Source organism: Sus scrofa, chromosome 6 (genome assembly GCF_054392235.1).
Source record: "Sus scrofa isolate SSC_HxYL_T2T_F1_AM1 chromosome 6, Sscrofa_HxYL_maternal_Yorkshire_Landrace_v2.0, whole genome shotgun sequence".
In the NCBI taxonomy this organism is placed as follows: Eukaryota; Metazoa; Chordata; class Mammalia; order Artiodactyla; family Suidae; genus Sus; species Sus scrofa.
In genome coordinates, this window is record NC_139388.1 from 47,284,085 (window position 1) to 47,310,276 (window position 26,192).

Below are 26,192 nucleotides of genomic sequence, written 5' to 3' on the forward strand. Positions count from 1 at the left end.
CAGCCATGACATCCATACCCTGTGGGTACCTGCCATCCCCCTGGGACCCCTTTCTTCTCTCTTTTTCTTTTCTTTTTACGGCTGCACCTGCAGCATGTGGAGGTTCCCAGGCTAAGGGTCGAATCAGAGCTACAGCTGCTGGCCTGCACCACAGCCACAGCAACGTGGGATCTGAGCCACTTGTGTGATCTACACCGGAGTGCGCGGCAACACCAGATCCTTAACCCACTGAGGGAGGCCAGGGATCAAACCCGTGTCCTCATGGATATTAGCTGGGTTCTTAACCCACTGAGCCACAGTGGGAACTCCTCTTCTTCCTCTCTTAACCCCACCCCTCAGTCTGTTCTGCATCTTGGCCACTGCAGGGCCTTCTGTATTTACACCCCCTCCCTACGCCCCCACCCTAAACTCTAACATTCTGACACAGGGTGAGTGAGGAGGACTTGTTTGTTGTTTCAACAGCTTTCTTGCACTATCACCACCATCACCAACACACTCCACGCTGCACATATTTAAATGCACATCTTGATAAGTTTTGACATATGTATGTATGTGCTTTTTAATACTGAGAGGCTCCCAGAGAAAACCTGGAAGATATTGAACACCATAAAAAGATAAAATACACCTACAAAACCATCCCCCTGAGACTTTTTATCTCCACACATAAAAACAGAGATCTGTAATGACATTTGGATCATATGGAGTTACACACTTCACTTATTTCCTGTCACTAAATATTCCTCAAATACGCCATTTTTACCAGTCCCTACTGTAGGGGAAGATAAATGTCCAGGGAGCCCTGGATCATGGCCTGTGCCAGTCACTGCAGACTCATCTCATGGAACCACCCAGGAAGCTGGCGCTGCAAATGCCCAGATTTCACTGGTGAAAAAGCTTACGGGTTAATCTGCCCAGGTTCAGAGTCAAAAGAGAGCACAGCCCAGAGCTACTACACCTGTGGTCGTTATATTCTCTTGACAGCTCGGTGTAGCTCATCTATTCATTCCTCTATTGGACGGTGACATTATGTATGATGATTATTATAAACAAGGCCCAAATGCACCGCCTGGTTTAGAAGTATTATTTCCTTAGGAGTTCCCACTGTGGTGCAACGGGATTGGTGGCACCTCTGCAGTGTCAGGACCCAGGTTCGATCCCTGGCCTGGCATAGTGGGATACGGTCTTGCTATGGCTGTGGTGTAGGTCACAACTGTGGCCAGGGATCTCCCTCCACAGGCTCGCGGGCAGCCAGAAAAAAAAAAAAAAGAAAGAAAAAGGATAAATTTAAAGAAAATTATTCCCTTGGGGGGAAAAAAGAAAAACCAACAACAAAAAAACTGACCCAGTGAAGCTGCTGGGTGCGAAGCCCCATACTCCGTCAAGGTTTTGATGCTCACAGCCAGATGACTCGGGATATGTGCCAACCACCCTCCCGCCAGCAGGTCCGGCGCTCCATCCCCCTGGGCCCACCCCGTCTGCTCAGTAATTGCTCTGAGAATGACCAGAGCACAGGCAGCACGTGGTGGTGCGTGGCTGGCACTCCCCAGGGAGGGGGTGGCCCATTACAAGGAACCAGAGCCGCACCTGTCAGGCCCTGCATGTGCTGTGATGTTGGCCGAAGGGTCTGCATTCATCAGCACGCAGCGGGTCCATCAATTACAGCGGCAGAACCGGAGAGCGAGCAGGCCCTTGGGGATTGTGTGTGCTCTTGTCCTTGGGAGAGGGGAGCAGGATAACGAATGTGCAGGCTGATGGGTTTTTCTCTTGGCTACGAGTCTGGACGTGCTGGTGGGGATGATGGAGGAGAACATAGCCTGCTCTCAGCGCCGCCCCATGTGCAGCAGGAGGGAGGCCGAGCGCAGCAGGCCAGGTGTCTGCTGGTCCTGGCAGGGCAGCGCCGGTTACTGATCACGACCCCTCGAGTAGGCCCCAGTTACCGCTGCGGCTGCAAAACCTGCCCCCATCGGGCGGCTGCACCAGCCCTTCCCCAAGGAGACCCATTAGCGCTCCCCTCTCATCAGCACACCCTGATTCCGTGTCTCAGAAATGAACGCGAAGAGGCAGCTAGGCGTCCCAGCTGGAAAAGCAGCTTCACACACAGGACAGCTTGGCTCTGTCAACCAAAGCCTCATTTCCATGGAGCGGTGGTCACTGGGGACCCATGGGCTCTCACAAACCGATGCTGGTAAACAACCCTGCCTCGCTTCCAGCCTCAGCACCAATTTCCCAGGTAGTCTCGCCGCACAGGCAGGTCAAGGCGGACAGCACACATGGAACTCTGCAGAGCCCCGCGGACAACCAGAGGCTTCCCGCGGACACTCTGAGCACCCTCGTGCCCAGGGCTCCGACCAGGCCTGGAGGCCACTCTTCAAGGGTGACGATCCAGGAAAAGGGGCTGGACAATCCATGACCAGTGCTGCCAAGAGAGCCTGCACTGCTCCAGGGGCTGGGCCTCACCATGCTAAAAGCAAAGCTTTTAAAAGTGAGCCTTTTTTGGGGCAGTCTGAAACAAGACTGCACACTGGTGGCCAGCAAGGTATTTAAACGTTCGATTTGTTTCTAAAAGTAAACATCGGGAAAGACCACCAACACTGTGTATTGACAGGTACTCATGATCACTCAGAGTATCTAGCAACCTTGGGCCAGCTGCCCCTTCAGAGGGCTGAGCGCAGACCCCACCACTCCCTGATACCTCTACCTACCGAGGCCAAGGGCCAAGGGGCATCCATCACTGTGCTGCCACCAAGGTCTATTGCATCTGCACCAGGGACCCTGGCAACACCTGCCTGGTGCCAGAGAGGAAAACACAACACGTGCCCTCCACCTGGCCAGCTCCTGTCCCCTGATAGAAACCAGTGTCTGCACTGCAATGCCTGGAGCACCTCTCAGCGTTCTCCTGAGCCTCCCCTCCCTTCTCAATAATTAAACTCAGGATCACTTATGGGAGGAAGGGAACTAGACAGCCAGGTTCGCTACCTCAGACACCTGTATTTTACACATGGTACCCAGCAACAGGCATGGCCTGGGGTGGGGGACTTCCTGCCTTCTTTCAGAGGCATCAAGGGTCAGCTGCCCCCAGTCTGTGACTTGTATGGATGGCCACGGCTGCCCAAAGCTGGATCAGGCTGAGCACCCTAGACCTGGCCCAGGAGCCCATCCCCGAAGGGCTTCCTGTCACATGATGGAATGGCCCTGGGCACCTCGAGGGCCTCCCAGCCCAGGTGTCTGTACCGCCATGCTCCATCCAAGCCACAGAAAATCAAAGGCACTTAGGAGTCTCGTCACCTCCACAGGTGTCTCCTGCAGCATCCCCTCACTGCTGACAGGGCAGGAGCAGAGGTGCAGGGGGAGCCTCCAGGGTCCAAAGGTTCTGGCTGGCATCCCAACTCTAGGATGCCCTGGCTGTGGGGCTGTGGATGGGGCCCTTTGCCGCTTTGACCCTTGGCCTCCTCTGTAATGGGGTGAGAGCTGCAGCCACCGGGGGCCAGAGCAAGAGGGAGACGCCAAGGTTACCGGAATCGGCAGGCACCACCCTGGAGTGAAGCACCTGACTCACAGTCCACATGGGCCCTTGTTTCCAAGAAGAACCACGGCGGTAATAGCCAAGACAAAACCGATTAACTGTGGCAGCGATAACAGCGGGGGCTGCAGAAAGCTCCTGTGCTCTCAGCTCCGCTGAAGCCTTCTGTATTTATGAAGCTTAGGATTCCGCTTCGTAAACACAGACTCAGAGTTAGCTGGCCTGTGGGCTCTAATTCTACACTATCATTACAGGCGTTCCTATTCTGACACTCAAGTCCTCCTCTGTGTCATCTCATTTGAAGGCCAGCTCTCCTTCGCCCCAGAAATCACAGGGTGAATGGAGTTGATTTCCCCACCCCATCCCCCAGTCATAAAAGCAACACTGTCAGGCTATGGCTGGGAGGATGTGGCACAAAAACATTCTGACTCTGTGGGCAGAGTCCCAGGCAAGGCAGGTCCGTGTCCCAGGACTCGTCCCAGGCTGCACCCTCCAGGAGTCACCCCGGAGAAGACCTGGAGGGTCAAGGTCTCAAAAGGTGATAATGTTAAGATGCAGTTTGGAGGCAGGAGAGATACGCCTGCCAAAGCAGAGGGGCAGAAGGAAATCAGACCTGAGGATGGGCACCACTCCCTCTCCAGCACTTAGAAATACAAGATGAGGAGTTCCCACCGTGGCTCAGCGGGTTAAGAATCTGACTAGGATCCATGAGGTTGCAGGTTCAATCCCCGGCCTCGCTCAGTGGATTAGGGAATCCAGTGTTGCCCTGAGCTGTGGTGTAGGTCGCAGACGCGGCTGGGATCTGGCGTTGCTGTGGCTGTAGTATAGGCTGGCAGCTACAGCTCTGATTTGACCCCTAGCCTGGGAACCTCCATATGCCACAGGTGCAGCCTAAAAAAGGCAAAAAGAAAAAAAAAAAAAGAAAGACACATAAGGTAAGAGGCAAATGCCCTCATCAGAAGCACACAAATAAATGTTCAGACTATTTGAGATCCTAAACACAAGAGGCTTAGAGAACACATCATGTGTATATTAACAGACTCTTCTGATGCTATGAGTCACCCCCCAAAAACCTGGGATTGAATCACATGACATAAAATAAAGATCCAGCCCCCTTCATGCTACAATTCAATCCGACAGAAAGTGCTACAGATATAGACCCCGTGGCCCTGGGGATGTCAAGAACACTCCTTCTTAAGCCCCTGCTGACTGGGCATCACCACACGGAGGACCAACTGCCCGTGTGGTCACTTTCTGCACCAGAGTGTGCCCCTGGCTACTGAGCTCAGCTCCCACCCCAACCAGCTCTGATGCCCACATGTCCCGGGGACTGGGCAGGAAGAGTGTGATGCTAGACTCTGGGGGGAAAGAACTGGGCCTTAGCCACAAAGACCAGGAAAGGGCAGAGTATAGACCAGAACACAGCCAGGATCCACCATGTCTACAAGTGATCCCAAGAGGCAGGGCAGGGTTGCCAGTGTAGACGGGAGTCGGCAGGGGATGCAGAGGGCTGCGGCACAAGGTCCGTGTCCCAGGGCCCGTCCCAGGCTGCACCCTCCAGGTGTCACCCTGGAAAAGACCTGGAGAGTCAAGGTCTCAAAAGGTGATAATGTTAAGATGCAGTTTAGAGGCAGGAGGGATACGCCTGCCAAAGCAGAGGGGCAGAAGGATGGGTAGACATGGAGAGAGAATGGGCACCACATTCCAGGACGGCAGAACAGAAGCACGACTGTCCAGCATAGAGGATGGTCCTGGCACCAGCCTGCTGGGGCACGGCACGGGCAGTCATCAAGGTGAGCTGTCTGCCCCCAAGCAGGCCAGGCTGGTTCTGCCCAGCACCGCCTGTCTGACCTAGATGCCCGGGAAGCAGCCTCCCACCCAGGGCCATCATTCTCCCACACAGCCTGTGTCCTGCCCAAGGGAAGGCGTGGAGGCATGGGTGCTGCTGCTGGGCCTCGGCTGGCTGGCTCCTCCAGCAGCTTCCACCCTGCACCCCGGCTCTCAGGGTATGACGACTTCTGTCTGGGCAAATGTGGTACAGAGGGGCCCTGTCCAGCTGATCCTGCCAGGCCAGGGCACCTCCCAGTGTTTATGTTCTAGGCAACAAAGACAGCATCCAGGGATAGAGCAGAGCAGCCTCCAGTGTGCCTGGCAGTGGTTTGGTGTCAGGGGCCCTTGGTTTCTAAGGAGACCACAGAGGCGAGTGGCTATGCTCTCACCTCTGCCACAACCCGGCTTTATCAGCAATGGAGGTCAGGGGTGGCCCCCTTTGACTGCCTGGATTGGGGACAGATTCAAAGCCCCGGGAGGACAGTCACATGGCAACCCAGGCCACACGACACCATTGGGCAACCACGCTGGGAAGACAATGAAAGCCAGGGACCTCCAACCCCACCCCACCCCCCTCCTCCGGGCCACTCGTAGTCTGGGGCTTTTCTGACTGCAGCATCTGCAGCTGGCCAGGGCTGGTGGGAAGGGCCCAGCTGAGTCTGGGGAGCCCTTAGACCAGACCTTCATAGAGACCCCCAACCCCCAGACCCCATGTGCAGCTCAGCAGCCACATCCCAGGTACCAGACACTTCCAGCCACGGAGTCGGTCACCGCCTGGGGCAGAGCAGGGGCCTCCTGGGGAGCTCTGAGCCACACGGTTCCTGAGCGCCCTCCGAACAAGGGCACTGCCACGGCAGCTGGTGGCCGGGCTGCGGTGTCTCGCGACATCCAGCCAGGCTGCGGCAGAGGGAGACGAGGGAATCTGGAGCAGAGGGGTGACTAGAAGCCCTGTGCCGCCACAGAGGAGGGGTCCGCCACCACTGACCTCGTCCGCATAATGGACGTCGTCCACGGCGTACTTCTCCTTGAAGTGCTCCTTGGAGTGGATCCTCAAAGGGAAGCACAAGGAACACCAGGGTCAGAGTTTGGCAGCGGGGGTGCCCAGGCTGCATTCCCCACCCCCGAGCCCAGGCCAGGAAGCCCCAGGCCCATCCCTGTCCCAGCCAGCACATGGCACCAAGCCAGTCTGCCCAACACAGGCTCGGGGGGCAGAGGGCACTAAGCCACGGAGTGAGGAGTGACGGCCGAGCCCCACCTGCCTCCCTCCACCTCCCCCAGCCGACCTTGGCTCCTCCTTGGAGCCCGTGACCCTGGCCACTCGGGGTAAGCAGCTGCAGACATACCTCCCTCCACCGCCACCAGGCAGCCAGCCAGCACACCCCACTCTTTGGGGCGTGAAATAAGCTGCCTCCCAAGCCCCCACGGAACCTCTTTAATGGAAAGTTTAAAAATTAACACTTTAAAGAAGTCAGTACCAGTATTACTCACAGCGATGAGGAACATTCAAGCTTACTCATCGTCCCTGAGAAATCAGCCCGTGAAAAGACAAAGACCCAGGCTAGGGGAGGCTGGGTAGCCTTTGCCTTCCTCCCGCAGGGCTCCTGGTCCTGGCTGCACACTGGACGGCAGCCCCACCCCCCAGCCTCTAGGTCAGCAGATGAGTCACTGTCACTGCTGGTGACAGAGCTCACATCAGGAGCACCAGCCAAGTCTAGGGACATAGGCATGCCGTCCTGCGCCGTCTCACGCCTGAGCACCACATCAGCACAGGGGATTCAGCCCCATCCTGCCTGTGATCACATGGTATTCCAGTCACTGAGTGTCAGATCCGAAAGAGGCCTCAGAGGAAGCAGCAGATGGTTTTCTGATCGGGCTTCCTGGGCTCTGCAGGGCGAGCGGATGACAGGGAGATGGAGAGGCCAAGGACAGTGCGCCTGGGTGAGACCCAGGGGGGCCAGAGAGGCAGAGCACGCTGGGACTGGGAGATGGCCAGCTCTGACAGCTGGCTCCACCAGCCCTTGAAACACCAATGACCAGCATCACTGCCCAAGAGACAGGTTTCCACTCCCCGCTCTAAGCCCTGCACCATTTCTTCTCCACCCAAACAAGCATTCCAGACTGGGCTGTGGCCGGAGCACAGAGCACCACCCAGAGACATGTGGGTGGGCCTCGGGGACCAGCAGCAGGAATTCACAGCCTCGGGAGGGGAGCTGGGCCAGGGAGGCAGTGGTCACTCCAGTGGGTGACACCAGGCCCCAGAACCCTCTTGGCTTCTCTGAAGAAGGCGCTGGGTGTCACGTTCCCACTATTACGTAAATCCACACAATTCAGCCACATGAGCTTCTCTGTTTGAGACAGGACTTCAAAGTTAAATGGCCCAAGTCTGGTGCCTCCATTTGCACTGCCTGAAGCAGCTACATGGGGCAGGAACTGATGATAAGTACCTTCGCCTGGATGCTGGAGGCCCCGGTGCCTGGGTTTACTGCAAAGAGCTCACTGACCCTTTGCTACTGAGGGGTGGCACTCTCAGCAGAGCACAAATGCATTGGCCAGAAGGGCAAGAGGCAGGGCCATCAGTGGCACCACCACCTTCACTCTGACTGCCCGGCTCCAGTCCCAGATCTAAGAGAGAAGCCCAGCATCCTCCGCAGGTCCCCAGTTCCCCTTTGGTCCCCAGTCTCTGCATCACCTCCAGCTGTGACAGCATCAAAAGCGAACTCCTGAAAGATTCAGGAGGAGCCAAGGACCTGCTTGCGAGGCCAGCCTCCAAGATCCCTACAGCGGGTGCCTTAGTCGTGAGCCTGGGCACTGAGCTTTTCACCTCCCCTCCCCTCAGGGACCCTAACCCTCCCAGCTCACCCAAGCCATCCTGCAAGGGAGTCCCTGGAAAATGTGCGCCTGCCTGCCCTGCCCGGGAGTCTCGGCAGCCAGGACCCAGTGGAGACCCCGGAGACTTTAGAAACTGGGGACATGCCCTGCATTTGACCTGAGCTCAAGGTCTGAACCAGGTGGAACCTAAGGAAGCAGGGGGAGGAGGGACAAAGCAGAGGGGAACACAGGGAGCTGTGATCTATGGGTGGCCCCAGGGCCATGCGCTCACCTGTCCACCCCTCGCTTACCAGCAGTGAGCCACTTCACTGGCCACGAACGGCAAGAGCCAGCCAGTGCACAGGAGAGCCAGCTGCTGCCGTCCTGGTGCCCAGCAGGAAGTGAGTTCAGGCATCAGCCCCACCAAGCACCCTTTGCCCTTCTCGGTGAGGTCGGATGACACAGTCCAGAGCACAACCTAGGTCTCAAGGGCCCAAGCTGCCCAACTAGCCACAGGCCTGAATCTCATCAAGAATAGCCATTTGACATTGGCAACCTAAAAGCTATGGGCATCTTTTCTGGCACTCTGCATGTTCTTTTTTTTTGTCTTTTCAGGGCCATACCCACGGCATATAGCGGTTCCCAGGCTAGGGGTCCAATCGAAGCTAGAGCTGCCAGCCTACGCCACCACCACAGAAATGCAGGATCCGAGCTGCATCTGCAACCTATACCACAGCTGATGGTAATGCCGGATTCTTGGAGCGAGACCAGGGATTGAACCTGTGTCCTCATGGATGCTAGTCGAGTTCGTTACTCCTCAGCCACAACAGGAACTCCCTGCATGTCACATTTTTTTTTTTCCCCTAAAGGGCAGCGATAATTAAGTTTGAACAGTACTTATCTTTCCTGTTTTGAGGCCAGTTACAGTAAAAATGAAATGTCATCCTGAGGGATAAGTGTGTCAGGCTGCCACGTCGAGCCAGCCAGTAGAGGCTTGGCAGCCACTATTTGGAGTTGACGGGAGGAGTGGTGGGTTCACACGATCCCTGCAGAGCTGGTTGCAGAGGTCCCTGGGCAGCTCTATGACAACTGAGTGCCAGGCTGGCAGTGGCCACACAGCGGGCTGTGTGCTGTCCGGCTGGAGTGTGGGGTCCAGTAGGGCAGCTCAGGCTGGAGCCCATCCCATGGGAGATCCAAGTAGATGCAACTGGAGGAGAGAGGGCAGGTCAGCCAGGAAGCCCAACCCAGCCCAGAAACTCTCCTTTCAAAAGGAAGGGACAGCTTGGGCAGGAGAGAGGAGGGAGGGCTCCACTCAAAGGGGTTCATGTGGTCAAGAAGGAGCTCCCATCATGGCTCAGCAGTAACAAACCTGACTAGTATCCACGAGGCTGCGGGTTCAATCCCTGGCTTTACTCAGTGGGTTAAGGATCCAGCGTTGCCGTGAGCCGTGGTGCAGGTCGCAGACACGGCTCGGATTCTGCATTGCTGTGGCTGTGGCCGAGGCCAGAGCTGCAGCTCTGATTTGAGCCCCTAGCGTGGGAACTTCCACATGCCATGGATGTGGCCATAAAAAGTTAAAAAAAAAAAAAATGAAAGAAAGAAAGAGCCAGTGTCTGAGGACCCAGCAGGGGCGGGCTTCTCCACCACCAGCAGGTGGGCCCAGACTAGGATGAGGGAGGCCCTTCCCAGAGCTCAGGGTCAGGGCTGGTGCAGTGAGTGTCAATACCCTGTGAGGGGCCTCCTGGGAAAAGGAGACATTGAATTAATGCCCATGGTGCAGATACGATGGAGCCCTCCAGAAAAAAACTTCCCAGTGCAGGTCTGGCCGATTAGCTGACCACCTGCACGTGGTTAATGAATAAGTAATAGGACCAAATTGCAGCCATCATCATCAATTTCCAGCCGCCAGAGTCTGCCTGCAGCTGCAAACAGCGTCGCGGCCTCTCATCCTGCTCAATGCCCTGCACTTATTCCGGAATGAAGTCAGCAACCATTTCGGGGCTCTGTTAGCTTGTCAGGGAAAAGCAGAGCTCTCCAGAGCTATGTGGGCGCCTGATCCTGGGAGTCGCTCCCGTGACCGTGAGGGCAGGGCAGCACTTCTCAGAGAGGCCCGCTCCTGAGGCAGAGGTGATGAAGAGGAGGCCTGAGGTCAGAGGAGCCCGGGAGAGGTGCCTGGCTGAGAGTTCTGGCAAACGCCTGGCCAGGCCTGGGGCTGCACGGGATTGGGCTCCCTGCAAACCGCCTGGGGTAAGAGCCAAAGGAATTTCCTGAACCTGCACCCTTGGCAGTGCCCACACACCCTCCCGGAAGACAGAGGGAGCCAGGGCCAGGCTACCAGGCAGGCTGAGGCAGCCTCCTCCTGCGACCTAGGGGTGGGTACGGAGTCGGGGGCAGTGAGTGTGAAAAACCACACCCCCCCTCAACACACACACATTCCCTCGCAACACACACACCCTCCACATACACACCCTGCCAATATGCACCCCCGACACACACACACCCTTCTCCACATACACATGGCACACACCCCAACCCCTCACACACACCCTACCCCACAGCATGCACCCCCACACACACCCTACACTACACACGGCACATACCCCACCCCCCAGTATCCACCCACACACACTACACCAACACATACCATACTATACTCCCCCACCCCCCCCACACACAGTGCAGACACGCATACACACACCCCAGAGCTCACACGCTTTGGTTTCCATACCAGAAAGTACTGTGCTCAGGGCCTCAGCCCTGGAGAGAGCCCCCTCCTCTCCATAGACCGCCCCCCCACCCCTGCCCCCTGCCAGCCACACTGTCTCCGGCTCCAAGCCTGAGGTCTCAGCCAGGACAGGAGCAGAACACGGCCAGACTCAAAGGCTCCAGCCGGGCCCAAGTCGCTCGTCCTCTCTTGGTGCTGCAGCTGCCCAGGGTGCTGAGTCACAGAGGGGATTTCTTGCCTGCTCAGAGGACCCCAGACACCCCAGCAGCCAAAACCGCCATCCGCTGAGCCTGATTCTGACCAAAATGTTGGGAAATACCCTCACACCAAAAAGGCACCAGACGTTTGTAAGCAACAAGTCCAAACACAAACAAATTAGAAGCTACCACACTCTCGCCCCCTAAAAGGCCCGGGGTGAGGAACAGGCTGAGCGCGGGCTCGGCGTCTGCAACCCTGACAACAGGACAGGCTGTTTACACAGGAAGTGGCAGATCTGCAGACGGGGGTGTTGTTTCCCCGGGCGACTTTGGATTGCAGTTATCTGCCAGATGGATTTTCAAAAGCCGTCAGATAGAGACTCAAAAGGAAGCTGAGGAGCTGAAGGTCAAATGTTCAGTCTGGTGGGTTTTGATTGCAAAGGCCAGGTAATCCCATCAGGCTCACTCCAGCCCTATTGATTATTTGTGTCTGGAAACAGCTATACACATCAGATCTGGCCGCTCCCCACCTCCAGCCCCAGAAAACCAACCCCCTCTATTGCCCTGTTCCCATCGGGCCTCCTCCCCCGAAGGCTTAGGACATGGGGACTAGGAGAGGGTGGCCCCAGTGCAGAGGGAAGGAAAGGCCTGTGCAGGTGGGCAGGGAGAGGAGCCAGGTCTGCAGAAGACAAGAAGCCAGCTCTCCACTGTAGGGCCGGAGCGCCCCTTGGGACTGGCCTGCTCAGCATGCATGTGGAGCTTTGCCGTCAGGGAGACCCACCCTGCAGACCCATTGGTGCCCTCAAAGGTCCACACTGGACAATCAGCCACCCTGGCAAAGCAGGGACAGACTAGAGAAACTGTAACAGCAGTGTTAGAAACCTAGCCGTGACCAAAGCACAGAATGTCATCCCCGTATTATTGAAGATGACACTCCAGGGTAACCAAGTGCCAACAGCTGCTTCCCGAGCAATCAGGTGCTGGGTTTTAAACCCTCAAGTCAGGTACCACTTGGGTCCCCAGATGCTGGCTGTGGGCAGGCAGGGTGAGATCTGCTTCGGTTTTCCCACTGGACAGTGGAGTTCCCGAGGCAGGGACTGCGCCCTGGAGGTTGCCCACCCCTCCCGGGGACAGGTGCTCCCTGACTTCTTGGGAGAGTCAGCTCTGCATAAAAGGCAGCAGATGCTCAGAAGAGCCCCTCCTGACAGAAACGCCCCAGTGTCCACGCCCACGTCTCAGGTGCAGCATCTCTGGCTGCCGTGCTGCTCTGAGTGGTGGGCATCTCAGCCCCAGAGCCAGGAGGCAGGGCCCCAGGGAGGCTGAGAGGGCGGCCAGGCCAACACCAGGGGTGCCACCCAGGGGCCCAGCTATTCCCGGACACACTACTGGCAGGAAGGGCTCTGGGAGAATCTTTTTGCCAAGACCAGATCTAAACTCTCACCAGGAATCTCCTCCAGTTACCAGGGCTTTGTGACAAACCACCCTGACACGCAGGAGAGTTACAAAGCATTTATCACATTCGTGGACCAAAGGTCCGGCTCTGTCCTGAGCCCTGAGAGGGCTGGGTCCTGGAGTCATCAGCTCAGTGGATGGTGCTGGAGTCTGGGCCCCTGGCCGCGTGGCGGCTGGGCTGAAGGGCGAGTGTCCCAGGAGTGAGGACCAAATGGAGACCACAGCGCACTTTACAGTCTAGCCTCAGGAGTCACACAGGGACCTGGCCACATTCACTTAGGGAGACAGGCACCCAGGTCCTGACCACGTCAAGCAGGAAGGAAGATTCTAGCTCTCCACAGGGAATGGCCACAGATATTATGGACGTTACAAGCTGCCTGTCCCCAGCACCCTGCCTCAGTTCAGTGTCACAAATATAACTGTCCCCAGTGACCATCGCCGTGATGACAGCCCTGGTGATGCCTCATGCAGAGCATCTTTGCTGGTCCACACATCGGGCATCAGAAGCCCAGACGGTGGCCAGACCCGCTCCCCAAAGAGGCCCACTGAGCCTTCAGGCAAGCTTCCACACTGCATGGGCCACACCACCACACTGAGCCCGTTCCCTCTTTAAAACTCATCATAGGACTCAGACAGAAATAAAGCTCGATGGAAAAGGTCCTGACAGGATGAGGACGCAAGAGCTGGGTGAGGCAGGAGCCACCTTCCCAGGAGCACGCACATCTCCTGATCTGCTCATGTAGCTGCAGGGACCCAGATGGACACTGAGGGCCCGCCCCAGGCCAAACCCAAGGCCGGCTACTCTGCAGGAGCAGACACACTGCAGCCAAATGCGCAGGGTGGTCCAGAGGACAGAGGAGACACCTCCCTTGCCAGCCCCCTCTGCAGCCCACCCCACCCCAGGCCTGGGTAGCATCCAGCCTACGGAGCTCTCCTCCCCCCACCCCACCCCCCGCAGCCACTCCAATGCCGCACCCTCTGGGAAGAAGGCGGTACAACTTTCCAGCGCCCACCCTCAGCCAGCATGGGGGTCCCTAGACACCTGCTCACTCTGCTGGGGGTGAACATTTATGCCATCTGCCCCAGGGGCCTCCAGGAGGGCCAGAACCTATGTGGCCACCCAGCCATCCACCCCAAAGGCCAGCTGGATGGGGCAGGTCCACTTCCCACCATCCCTCCCCAAGGCCACGACAGGAAAACACCCTGCCTGCCAAGGGAAGCACAGCCCACTTCTCTTCTGCTGCTGATTATGCTTAAAAAGCAAAGCTGAAGGCCCAGGGCCAGGGATCCTGCCAAGTGGACTTAGAGCAGAACCACTGAAAGCTGAAACCCTCACCCCGAGATGGCAGGAGAGGTACATAGCAAGCCAACCGTGGAGGCTGTGGTGTTTGTACTGAAGGGCCAGTGGGGCCGGGCAGCACACAAAGGAGGAGGTTTGGGGGGCCCTGCCCTGGCTCTCTGCACAGAGCCACGTCCCTACAGCAGCCAGGTGCCTTGTCATTCAAACCACCGCAGACCTGCCAGTCTATCTGGTAATGAGTATTTGGGGACAGAAGACAGCAAAGGCTGCAATTTATACATTAGCCCAGAATAAGCACTCCCCTGGCAGAAATGACATGCTGGAAGGCGGTGGGCATTTAGCAGGATCCTCTGGTCACCTCAAGCATCTCTAATTAAATACAGTTCCACCTCAGTGCCTCTGAGCAGGCAGGATGGCCCTGGGGACAGGTGGACGCAGCTAAGGGCCATAAAGCCAGCAGGCATCACGGATGATGGGGGAGGCAGCCTCCAGCTTCACCCAGGCCTCTGGCCCCACACTTCGCACACAGCCCAACCCTAGAGCACAACCTTAGAACACGACCCAGTCTCCCTTAAACCGAGTGAGGCAGGCCCTGCGTAGCTTAGTCCTAAAGCAGGCACACAGGAGGCATCCGATAACACCCCGAACATCAGTGATGGGCCTCAAGGAAGGGCCCCAGGCTGCCCTCCCTGATCCAAGTCAGCCCCCACCACACTCTCACGGACGCCATGCAGGAGGTGATGGTCCACTGGGGTCCAAGCCTCAGGCATCTCTGAACAAAGCTGGGAATGCAGAATTTCAAGATTCCGAACAAACAGGACCCCAGTCTGTGGCTCCAGCCCTGACACCCCTTCTCAATCAAGGGCACAGGTCTCTGGCCCAGAGCAGGCCAGGCTGTTAACGGGCAGGGCCCTCTTGCTACTCTTCCCCCTTTGCCACCCCCAGGCTGGGCCCTGCACCCACCCCCATCCCCAGCCAGTCAAGCAGTCAGCAGACAGGTCACACGCCCCGAACGGCTCCTTACTTTCCCATCCAGGTGGCATGGCTGGGAGGAAGCCTGGGCACGAACAGAGTGGATGTCCCAGAGTCTATGTCAATCACGCCGTAGCAGCCTGGCTCGGTGACACCAAACGCCCAGTGAAAGAAGGACTCCTGTGGCAGAAACAGGGGACATAGTACACCCAGTCAGCAGGATAGAAACATGAGGTGCAAGGAGAAAGGTGGGGCCCCCGACCGAAAGCCTTCCTTCCTGCACCCCAGAGAATCAGCTGGGGCCCACTGAGCCCTACACCACCCTCCATCCCGGCACCCTGCCCCCAACGCCAGCTGTGGGCTGCCGTCTCCTCTTGCCAGGATTGGGGAGGGGACAGCATGGCTGGCTGCTCTGACCCTGCTTTGAGCCTCCTTTGATGATGCAGGTTTCAGGCCCACCTCGCCAGCCCTCAGGCCCCTGCTAGGCCAGGCTAGGACACAGGTGCCCGCGAGCACCATGGGTCCGGCGTGGCCCTGCCCAGGCCCCCCTGCCACCCTCACCTCTCTGCCACCCTCACCGCCTGCAGGCCCGCAAGATGCCACCTTGACTTAGACGCCCAGGCCGGATGTCTGCTCAGAAATGGATTCCTCCATTTAGGCCGGCTTCCTTCCTTCTCCCACCCCCGGGGCAGCGGATGACTTCAGTGTTTAGCATTAAACACGGAGCTAAAATAACGTTATAAAGGTATGAAGTGGAGGAGGCTCTTTTCTAAAATTAATCTCGCATAACATCAGTAAGGGAGCCAACGGCTGAATTTAGATCGCTTCTTAAACCGCAGAATATGGAAGCCTCGAGCCTCGAGATGGAGACCAGTCAGAGAGCACTTATGCAGACCGCCACGTCTCCAGTGACCAGGGGACGGCAGGCTTGCAGCTGCAGGAACAATGCGGCAGGGGGAAGCCCTCGGGTAGGAGGAGGCCCCTCGCCGAGAAAATACCACACTATGGCTCCTGGCAGTGGAGCTCGGCCAGCCCGTGCCCTGCAGGGGGTGGCACTGTCCAGCTGGGAAGGCCACATCTTGCCATCCGCTCTCCACGTTCAGCTCCCCTCCTGCTCCCCTGCCTCCTCCCGGACCTGGATGCTGGATGGCCACGTCCTCTGGGCTCTGCCTACACCCAGGGAGTTCCAGTGTGTCAGACCCCTTGTTCTGGGCGTGGCAGGGACAAGAGGGCATTAGACTTGGCATCTGGAGATGGGGTTCTAATTCACCCTCCGGCAAGTCATTTCCCCTCGGAGCCTGTTCACCTCTTCTGTAAAGTGGCTGCCATGCCAGGATCAATGAGTGCGGCCGGCTCGGAGCCACCCTGGCTTTCTGGGAGAGCCCCCTGGTGACTGTCCTTGTTCCCATTCCCAGAAACTGAGTGTGCCAGCAATTCTCAGCCAAGGCAACCACATCCAGGGTGGCTCCCTGCAGCTGGGCCACCTGCTGCCCCACAGGGTTCCAAAACCTCGAGGAGCCCCTGGATCACTCCCCAGGGGAGGACACGAAGCCCAGAGAGGGTCACGGGGTCAGCACTGGCCAAAGTGGGACCAATGCCCAGGCCCCCGACTCCTGCTCAGACCTTGCTCACATGCCTCCTCCAGGAAGCCTTTCCTGCTTGCTCCCCTGGACTATCATCTCTGTGTACTTTGGCCTGAGAGATCCCTGCTTGCTCCCCTGGACCATCACCTCTCTGTACTCCGACCTGAGAGAGCTGAGGTTGGCTGGTGACAGCTCTGCCCCAGCCACTGCTGAGAAGGCTCTGCCTGCCCCACCCAACCCCACCCTATCCCCTGGACTGTGGCCTCCCTGGGGACCCAAGACTTGGCCTGCCTTCAGAGAGCTTCTTCAGGGTCCCCCAGGGGGCAGAGCTGCCCAGAGCCACCAAGTTCGGTGCCGGAGGAGGGCAGACAGCTGACAGGAGGCCCAGTGCGTACTCAGAGATGCTGGAAGCTGCTGGTGGGCTCACCTGGCGGAAAAGGACCCCAGTGTCAGTGCAGTAGCGCTGCGTCTCCTCCCCGCCCTGCAGCACCACCACAGAGCCGGCCTGCACCGCAGGGTTCTTCCGCAGCCGCTCACACAGGCGCCGCCTGTTCAGGACAAACAGCGCCAGCGGCACCTTCAGGGTTTCATTGCCCAGCCAAAACGAGGGTCTGCAAAGACACACACAGCCAGGCAGGCTTCCGTTAGTATCACTGGGCCCCTTCATACCACAGGACCCCTCTCAGCACACAGCAGGCTGGCCTCCATCTGCTTGTGACCCAGAAACTGTCCCTCACTGGGCCGCCCGAGAACAACAGAGCCTTGTCAACCACGCCCTCCCCTCCTGTCCCTGAGCCCTGGATCACAAGTGGGGATGTGGGCAGGTGGCCCCACAGAGGGAGAGCCTGCAATGGTTTGGAGACGCACACCTTCCCCGGCTCCCGCCCTCAAGGAGCTTCCCATCCACGTGACATCTGGCCCAGGGGACAATGCAGCCCTGCCCACATGCCTGCAGGATGCCATCTTTGCACATCACAGACCTGGCAGCCTCACCTGAGCCAGGACACCTACCTATCCCTCCCCTCTCCCCACACACACCCCAGGGCACTCAGCAAGCCAGGCTAGTATGCACCACGGGCTGGAGGGGGAACCCAGGGCGAGGGGGAGCCCAGGACCCGGGAGTGGCAGCCCTTGGGGTGCTGACCGCGAGGCGAGCACCAGCGAGGGGTGAGCTGCTGAGACCTCACAGCCGGGCAGGGCCAGGCCTGCAGGGCAGGTGGGTGTCTCTCCCCACCACCACCCCGGCTTCCCTTTTCCCTGAGAAAATACTGCCTCTCCTCCCAGCACCCACTCCCCAAACCCCACCTGCCTCAGGACTCCTCACGCCACTGCTTCTACTGGAAGCTTCCCTCCCCCCAGATGGGATGGTGCCTGCCCCACCCTCTCGCATCTTCCTGGGTTGCTCCCCCATCGATCCTCCTGAATCTCAGCATTCCAGCACCCAGGAACCTCACCCATCCTAAAAATAAATAAAAGCACTGCCCTTGACCACTGTGCCCTCCAGCAGTCAATTCCTCTCTCCCTTTGCCATCAACACCCTCTGAAAAGCCACCCAAGCCTGTCCCCATGTGTTGGCCACCCATGGTCTCCTCATTCTACCCCTCCCCACCAGATCCCTGCCCACCCCCTCCCTACGCTGTAGGGGATACAGTGACCCCACCCTCCTGAATCTGCAGGTGGGTGCCCAGTCCTCAGGGGGCCTGGATGCCAGGGACACTGGAGGCCACAGTCTCTGCTGAAACCCTGCCTAGCTAGCACCAGCCCCTCCAGGCCCCTCTCCATCCTCCGTCTCACCTCCATCTCCCACCCGGACAAGTGCAGGGAACTCTCTGCTGCTCCAATCCCAGCTTCCCCCACAGCCAGGTCTGCACCCCCGTGGAGGGAACCTTAAAAAAGGCACGTCCCAGCAGGTGCTCCCCTGCTCGACCCCTCCCCGCTTCCCAGTTCACCTAGAACACAGTGGAGGCTCATTTCCAGCCACAAGGTACAGAGGAAGCCCACAGGCGTCTCGCTCTTCCCTAAACTCCAAAATCACGCCACTGGGGGCCGTTGCTGCTGCTGCCCCCTGGGAGAGAGCCCGTGGGAACCAGGCCTCTGCAGAAATGCCCCCTCTTCCGTGGAGGCTTTCCCAACAATACCATCCAAACCTTCCCCTACACTCTTCACCTCTCTCCAGAGCACACCTCACTGCCTGACTGTGTTCGTGTACTTGCTCGTTGTCTCTCCAGGTAAAATGCCCACTCTGTGAGGGCAGGGACCTTGTCTCCTTCCCAGAACCTAAAACAGTGCAGCATCAAGGATGAAATGGAAGAAGTGCAGTCCCAGGGCCCGGTCCAGTCTCCTAGCAAGGCCGGAGCCAGGGTGGAGGAGCTGGGCAGGGGCCTGTGGTATGTGCAGAGGGAGGCCCTACAGGCTGTCTGGGCAGAGGGCGTAGAGGTCGAGGTCAAGGACAGCCCAGAGCTGGTGTGAGGGAGGGGCCTCTACCTGGGAGGGCAGTGAGAGCTGGGCAGGTGGACCCTCCCCTCAGGGCACTCAGCTGGCCAAGGGACCCTCAGAGGCAGGTGACACCTCCTGCTCATCTTGGCTCCAATGCTTTTCTCAGGATGGTTTTCCCTGGCTTCCTTTTTTTTTCTTTTGCTTTTTTTTAGGGCCGCACCCGCAGCATAAGGAGGTTCCCAGGCTAGGGGTCGAATCAGAGCTACAGCTGCTGGCCTACACCACAACCACAGCAATGTGGGATCTGAGCCAAGTCTATAACCTACACCACGGTTCATGGCAACACCGGATCCTTAACCCACTGAGGGATGCCAGGGAATGAACCGACATCCTCAGTGGGGGATGGGGAGGGGCTGGACAGAGAATCCACTCCCCAGCTCCCTCCCTGGGGGAACCCGGAACTACATTGGCCACCAAGGCCACAGCAGGGGCCAGGCAGCCCTTCCCACACAGGGGCCTCGCTGGCTCCTGATGAGCTTGGCTCCTCTTCCTCCCATGTGTGCTTAACCTGCCCAAAGATCTGCGAACAGACCCACATTCAGTAGGCCCTTGGAGTGAGGCTCCGCCTGGTAGGTCTCTACTGAATGGACACATTTGCCTTCCAACATATATGCTGACTGGTGCTCATTGGTGAGGTCCAACTCCTCCCTCCAGAATGCAAACCCCATGAAGACGGAGATCTGGTTCTGCTCTGGTCACCACTGCCCCCGGCCCAGGACTGTGCTTGGCACACAGCAAGGGCTCAATAAATATTGGCTGAGTGCACAGCTGTCACAGCCTGGGGCCACCCACACAGCTGTACTGATCAGAAGTTGCTACATCAGCCCAGCGGGACAGGAAGCTGAACGCTTGGGCTGGCCTGGCCCACCCCACATATGATCTGGGGCCCCTCCCCGGCACGTGCCCTCACTCACTCCCTGGCAGGGTCGGGGGGGGGGTGGGGGGGACAGGTGGCCAGGGTTCCTCTAAGCTGGCGGCTTTCCTGCTATGCTCAGCCATAAGGATGAAAGGGCAGCAGTGACAGCTCAGAAACAGGACTGCAACCCAGCTGGCCGTGCTGCAGGAACTGAAAGTGCAGCCACCAGCACCTCTGCCCAGAGTCCCCCACGCCCCCCATTCTTTCCCCTTACGCAGCAAAGCCCACTGGTGTGGGCACCGGGAAGAACCTTGTCTCTACAGACTCCCAAAGACACAGAGGGAACGCCACCGAGGCACTGCTGCAGATGGCCTTGGCCAGAGATGCAGACTCAGCAGCACAACTGCCTGAAAATGACCCACCTCAGCCCTCCGGCTGCAGAGCCCCGCCCACCTCACTCCCCCTCCCCCACCCCCAAACCTCAGCTTCCTCCTTAAACACAAAGGGTACCACTCGTTCCTCCTGGCCACACCACGTCCCCACCCAGAAGCCGATTTCATCTTATCCATAACTTCTGAGAGACCTAAATTCCTCAGGGCACCTAGACAGGAACCTTCTGGCCCAAGGGCCAAGCAGCACAGGTCAACACAGGCGACTTGATAAGGTACCCTCCCTGTGATCCTCAGCTGCTATTGCAAAGAAAATCTACAATACTAGCTAATCCTCCACAGGGCTCCGCCAGAACAGAGCACAGGGAGCCCCCAGGCAGGCCGATGGCTGCAATCATTCATTACTGCAGGGCACCCCAGAATCAAGGCTTATAGAGACATGCCCTTTGATTCCTTGTGGCATAAACCAACCCCTCAGAGAGAATGTTGGGCCCAGAGCCATCGCAGGTGGCTTTTCCCTGCAAGTTCAGCAAAAGCAGCACTAATAAAACATCCCCAACTGATTTCTGCTGGAGCCTCTGTTAACTGGCACCTGGAATTGGAATAGCAAAAGCCAGGTCATCCCGTGTCCAAGTGTAAATAAGGCGCACTTTACTGCAGGCAGCCAAGGGCACGTGCAACTCCCAGGGAAGAGAGCAGGGCTAGGGGGCAAAGGCTCCAGGGTATCAAAGAGACCCACGGAACAAGCTCCCCCATGGGCCAACCCACCCCTGCCAACTGCCAGAGCCCAGGAAGCCGCCAGTGACCAGCACCTGGGAAAGGTGTGATGCTGCTGCCCCTGAGACCTGTTCTCGTCCCCCCCAAATCAGTACTGAGCCACCACTTCCTTTGTCCTCAGTGGCCACATGTAGGGTTCTCACCCAAGGCCCTTGGAATTTAGGGACTCCATCTACTTGGATGGGAAAAAAATTACATTTTTATTTTCCTAATCACATTCAAATTAACATTTCCTTCAATTATTAACGTAAGCAACTAACCACAACAGTACCAGCAAGCAATACGTGAAACAATCACCAACAGAAATCAGAGGTATTTTCATGTCACTTTTTTTTTTTTTTAAAGGGCTGCACCTGCAGCACATGGAGGTTTCCAGGCTAGGGGTTCAATTGGAGCTCCAGTTGCCAGCCTACGCCACAGCCACAGCAACATCAGATCCAAGTCACATCTGTGACCTACACCACAGCTCACGGCAACACCAGGTCCTTAACCCACTGAGCGAGGCCAGGGATCGAACCCGCAACTTCATGGTTCCTAGTTGGATTTGTTTCCGCTGCACCATGATGGGAACTCTTCATGTCACATTACCGATGTCACAGTATCTCAAAATATGACTTTTGCTTCCACTACTTCAAAATGAAGGTGGTTATTAGACCTGCTGTCTTTACTAAATGTGTTAATCAAGAAGCGTATATTACTAACCACAAATTTCTTTAATTTTTAAAAATTTTACTGAAGTATAGTTGATTGTCAATGTTGTGTTAATTTCTGCTGTACGACAAAGTGATTCAGTTATACCTATACCCCTATCCTTTTTCAGATTCTTTTCCCATATAGGTTATCACAGAATACTGACTAGAGTTCCCTGTGCTATACAGTGGGTCTCGGTGACCATCCATTCCACATACAATAGTGTGCAGATGCCGGTCCTTAACATCTTGATAACTGAATTTTGACATAATTGGCTTCCCTTGTAATCCTCTGTATTTTATTTCACACACATATATATATTTTTTTTAATGGTCGCACTCATGGCATATGGAAAATTCCCCGGCCAGGGACTGAATCCGAGCCCCAACTGGAACCACAGCTGCAGCAATGCAAGATCCTTTAACCCACTGCACTGGGCTGGGTTTGAACCCACACCTGCAGAGCGACCCGAGCCACTGTAGTCAGATTCTTAACCCACTGTGCCACAGCAGGAACTCCCTATTTCATATATTTTAAAACATCATGCTAAGAAGGATCCAAAGGCCTCACTGATGCCCACGGGGCCCACAGCACAGACAAGGGACAAGATCCCTGCATCAGAATGTGTCACCCCTTCTGGATTGGACCATACTGCTAAGTTCCCAGCAAGAGAGATCAGCCCAGGGACCAGCCTGCTCCCTCACCCTCAGCCTCCAGCTCGGGCCAGGCACTGAGCCCTCCAGCTAACTGTCAGCGAGGCCAGCCCACTCACCCTGGTTGAAGGGGCCTTGTGGCTGCTGTCACCCTGCCTTTCTCCTGATGAGGGTCAGGGGGCTAAGCACACACAGGGACCTGTGTGGAGTCACACCAGGCCTGGGGAAGGGCCTGGGAGGGCAAAGGGGCCCTCAGTGACCAGCCTGCCTCCCACAGACCCACCCCTCCCCAGCCCCCACGGTCAGCCTGATGCCTCTACTCCAAGTACAAAGTTCATCTTAGGGTGGGGATGGGCTTTGATCCAGAACCTGAATCCTCCAAACACTTGCTCCCCAGAAATGCTGACTCCAGCATGACCTATGACCCCTACAGGTACACACCAAGGACAGCTCACCTGCTGCTTCACACTAGTCAAAGGCCCTCTGGGCAGCAGTTCTCTGAGAGTCACTCACTTAAAGAATAAAGATATTTCGGAGTTACCGTTGTGGCTCAGTGGTTAATGAATCCGACTAGGAACTATGAGGTTGGGGTTCGATCCCTGGCCTTGCTCAGGGGGTTAAGGATCTGGCATTGCCGTGAGCTGTGGTGTACGCTGCAGACGCGGCTCGGATCCCGTGCTGCTGTGGCTCTGGTGTAGGCTGGCGGCTATAGCTCTGATTCGACCCCTAGCCTGGGAACATCCATATGCCACAGGAGTGGCCCAAGAAATGGCAAAGAGACAAAAAAAAAAAAAAAAAAAAAAAAAAAGAATTAAAGATATTTCTTCATCCTATTGAAAGTTGTGTTCCCACTCCCACCCACAACTCCTTTCTGCAATCACTGAGAGTCCCCTGGAAAGCCAGGAAAGGTGGACTAATTTAGGTGGAGGACTAAATCCTTTTATTCTTTTTGGCACTGTAGCCTAGCACCAATCACAAGGTGGCCCTGGAGAGACAAACTGAACCGGTCCCTGCACTCCAAGGATGCTGGCAGAGGCAGGAAGGGGGGCAACCCCTCCTCCAATCATGACGGGCAGCCTGCCAGTGGGAAAAACTGGGATTCTCTGGAGTTCTGAACCGGAAGCCTTGGCTGGAGGTCAGGAGGGAAGGGGGCCAGGAAAGGCTTCTTAGGAGAAGGAACCATCCAAGTCAGGCCTGCAGATACGCGGACAACATGTCAGAGAATGAGGGCACTCCAGGGCTAGCAGGTGAGTGAGCAAAGAAAGGAGGAGAACAGAAAAAGCCATGTGGAAGCAGATGCAGCAGGTCTGGCTGTAGCAGAGAAGTCTCAACTCTGTCTATGGAAAGCTCAAGGCATAACCCAAGAAGAAGGCAGGGCCCCCTCTCACCAAGTACCATGGGATGGGGGAGAGGGGGTACAGGAGGGTATGAACCCACAGAAGACCCTCTGGGGGCTGCCTGTGAGACCCTCTGTTTCCAACTTGAAGTCCCTGCCCAGGCTAGCAGGACAGAGCAGGATCAACCCTGAAACACTCCTTAGAAGAGCATCTCAAGTTTCTCGCTGAACTTGAAATGCTAGCTTAGGGCTTCCACTCTTCCCCAAGTCACATAGAACACAATCAGTCTCCCTGGCCTCTCGCGGCTTCCCCCAGCCTAGGATCTGGAAGGACTCTACAGGCAACCAGATCCAACTCCCAGGGAGCCCGTGGCTGTGATCTGATGGGATGGTGTCTCATTATGCCTGACGCTCTCACCTGTCCTGTGTGTGCAGCTGGGCACCAGGCTTTGCTGGAAACATATCCAAAGCCTCTTTCACCTATGGGAATTGCTGGGCTCAAAATGTCCAGCAGGGCGATCCATACCAACCCAGGATGGCCTTTGCCAAAGAGGCCCTGTTAAGTTCTGCAAATTACGTGCATCCATCAGGTCTCCCTTCAATTTACACACCTCTCCAAGACCCCTGTCACCGAGTTTCACTGCCCCGTGGCCCAGAGACTCAGCAGGCCCTCCTTCCAGCCAACCAGCTCCATGCTCACACCCATCTAATCACCAGCCTGGCTCCCTTGTACCCTCAGGAGAGCACCAGACCTCAAAGCCAGCAGGGATCCCTGAACCCAAATGCAGCCCCTGGAATGCCCTGTGACCACCTGGTGACCCATAGAGGTAATACACCCACATCTGGGCACTGGCCTGTACCCACTGCTCACCCTGCTCTTTAAGACGTGATCAAGGATCACAGGCTGAGTTCAAAGATCTTACCCTGGATTCCTTGACATTCATATGGGACTTTGCAAGCACAGTTCTCTGCCCTAGGGGTGCTCAAGGACCAGCACAAATGTCATCCAGGGCATGAAGCCTACCTGCACTCTCCCCTGAGCTCAGAACCCACAACTTTCCATGGCACATACCAAGACTGGAGGCAGACAGATGACATCTGCCCCAGTGGACCATGAACATCTAAGGGTAGACCCAGTGCTGTTCCTGGAATACAACAGGAGGTGCCTAGTCAGTGTTTGATTTGTATGTTCTAAGCTCTTCCAACCTTGGGGGCCAATCGAGGGGGCCATTTTCTGCTGCCATTCTCCCTCCCTTCCAAAAAGAGACATGTGTTTAGTCTACCGGTTCCCCCATTCTGATCTCAATTCCAGCCTGGCATCTGGGGCAGTGTCCTCTCTCTACCAGTCCCCTTCCCAGCCCCCAGCAACTCCAGGCCCAGATGATGTCCCCATAACTGGGCCTTGCCCTGAACACATACATAGCCCAGGGGATAACTGTCTAAAAGGCATATCTGAGCAGATGAAACCCCTTGAAAGGTTCCAGTCCCTTAAGACAAAGTCTGGAAACGCTGGCTGAGACGCCACGCCCTCCTGCACAGGGACGCACTCCACTGTCCCGTCACCAGAGCACTCTGAACGCTCAACTTTTGCCCAGATATTCCCTCATCTGGAACATCCTCCAATGCTTCAGTGAGCCCATCTAGCCACACTTTCGTCTACTAGATCCATTTAGCATGGATTAGTATAATTTACCGTAGAATTTATGAAGCATCTACTGTGTGCAAGGCAAATGCTAAAGATGCCTAGGAGTGAACCAGACAAAAAGCCTGCCTCACACTCTAAATCGAGAGAAGCCGAGAAACAAGTTTTGTTTTTTGGATGTGTGATATAATTTACCAGGTGGTGCTGAGAGTGGGCTAGGTTCTCAGGGAAGGATTCCCTGAGGGGCTGACATCTGGGCCCTGAAGTAAGGAGGGAAGCGTCCCGCTGGGGAGGGGATTCCAAGCTCATCTCAAACACTCCCTTCTGCCCCGAGAGCACCCGCGTCCTGGTGCCCTGGCAACGCCGTCTTCCCATCTGCGGGTTGGGGCCGTGAACGCACGCTCGACCCGAGGCCCCACCTGGGCTGCAGAGTTCGGGTGAGGGGCTAAGAGCCCGAGGGGAGTGGGCAGCGGCCACACACGCAGCCTGCTGCCCGGCGCTCGGACGCCCAACCCGCGCGAAGAAGCGAGGCCCGCGGCCACACAGCGCGGCCAACAAGGACACGGCCCGGCGGCGGGGCTCTCGCCCACTCTGCAGCCGGGAGGTCCCGCTCCGCGCCGTGAGGCAAGGGCCCGGGGCAGCAGCAGCACTCACCCAGTGGCCGCCGCCATGCTTTCCCGGCTCCTGCGTCACGTGAAGTGCGGCGTCAGCGGAGCCCCGGTAGGGTTCCACTTCGAGGGGCGGGTACTGGGCGGGGCCTAGGCAGGGCCCGCCCCCGGGCTCCGCCCCCTCCAGCGCTGGACTCTGAGGTCCGAGAGGGGCGGAGCCCGAAGGGGGCTGGAGAATCTATCCACTCGCCGGCCTCGGGCAGCAGGCGAGGGGCGGGGCTAAGGGAAGGGCGGAGGCCCTTCCTAAGAAGGAAGGAACCCCCTGAGGCAGTGGATACCTTGATTCAGCCCCCTACTT

General features: G+C 57.1%; 1 protein-coding gene across 2 annotated transcripts in view; it reads right to left on the bottom strand.

Annotated features, from left to right (window-relative positions):
* The window catches only part of PEPD (peptidase D), a 113,276-nt gene extending 87,348 nt beyond the window's left edge, over window positions 1-25,928 (bottom strand). For both annotated transcript variants that reach the window (XR_014806016.1, XM_005653273.4), the window contains exons 1-4: window positions 25,881-25,928; window positions 16,815-16,998; window positions 14,857-14,984; window positions 6,336-6,399 (exon numbers count right to left, since the gene is read on the bottom strand). Coding sequence is in view for 1 of the 2 variants with exons in the window: in XM_005653273.4 (XP_005653330.2) it covers window positions 6,336-6,399; window positions 14,857-14,984; window positions 16,815-16,998; window positions 25,881-25,897 (393 nt within the window). In the remaining variant the exon portion in view is untranslated. The remainder of the gene's footprint in view (window positions 1-6,335; window positions 6,400-14,856; window positions 14,985-16,814; window positions 16,999-25,880) is intronic.
* Window positions 25,929-26,192: the final 264 nt, after the last annotated feature.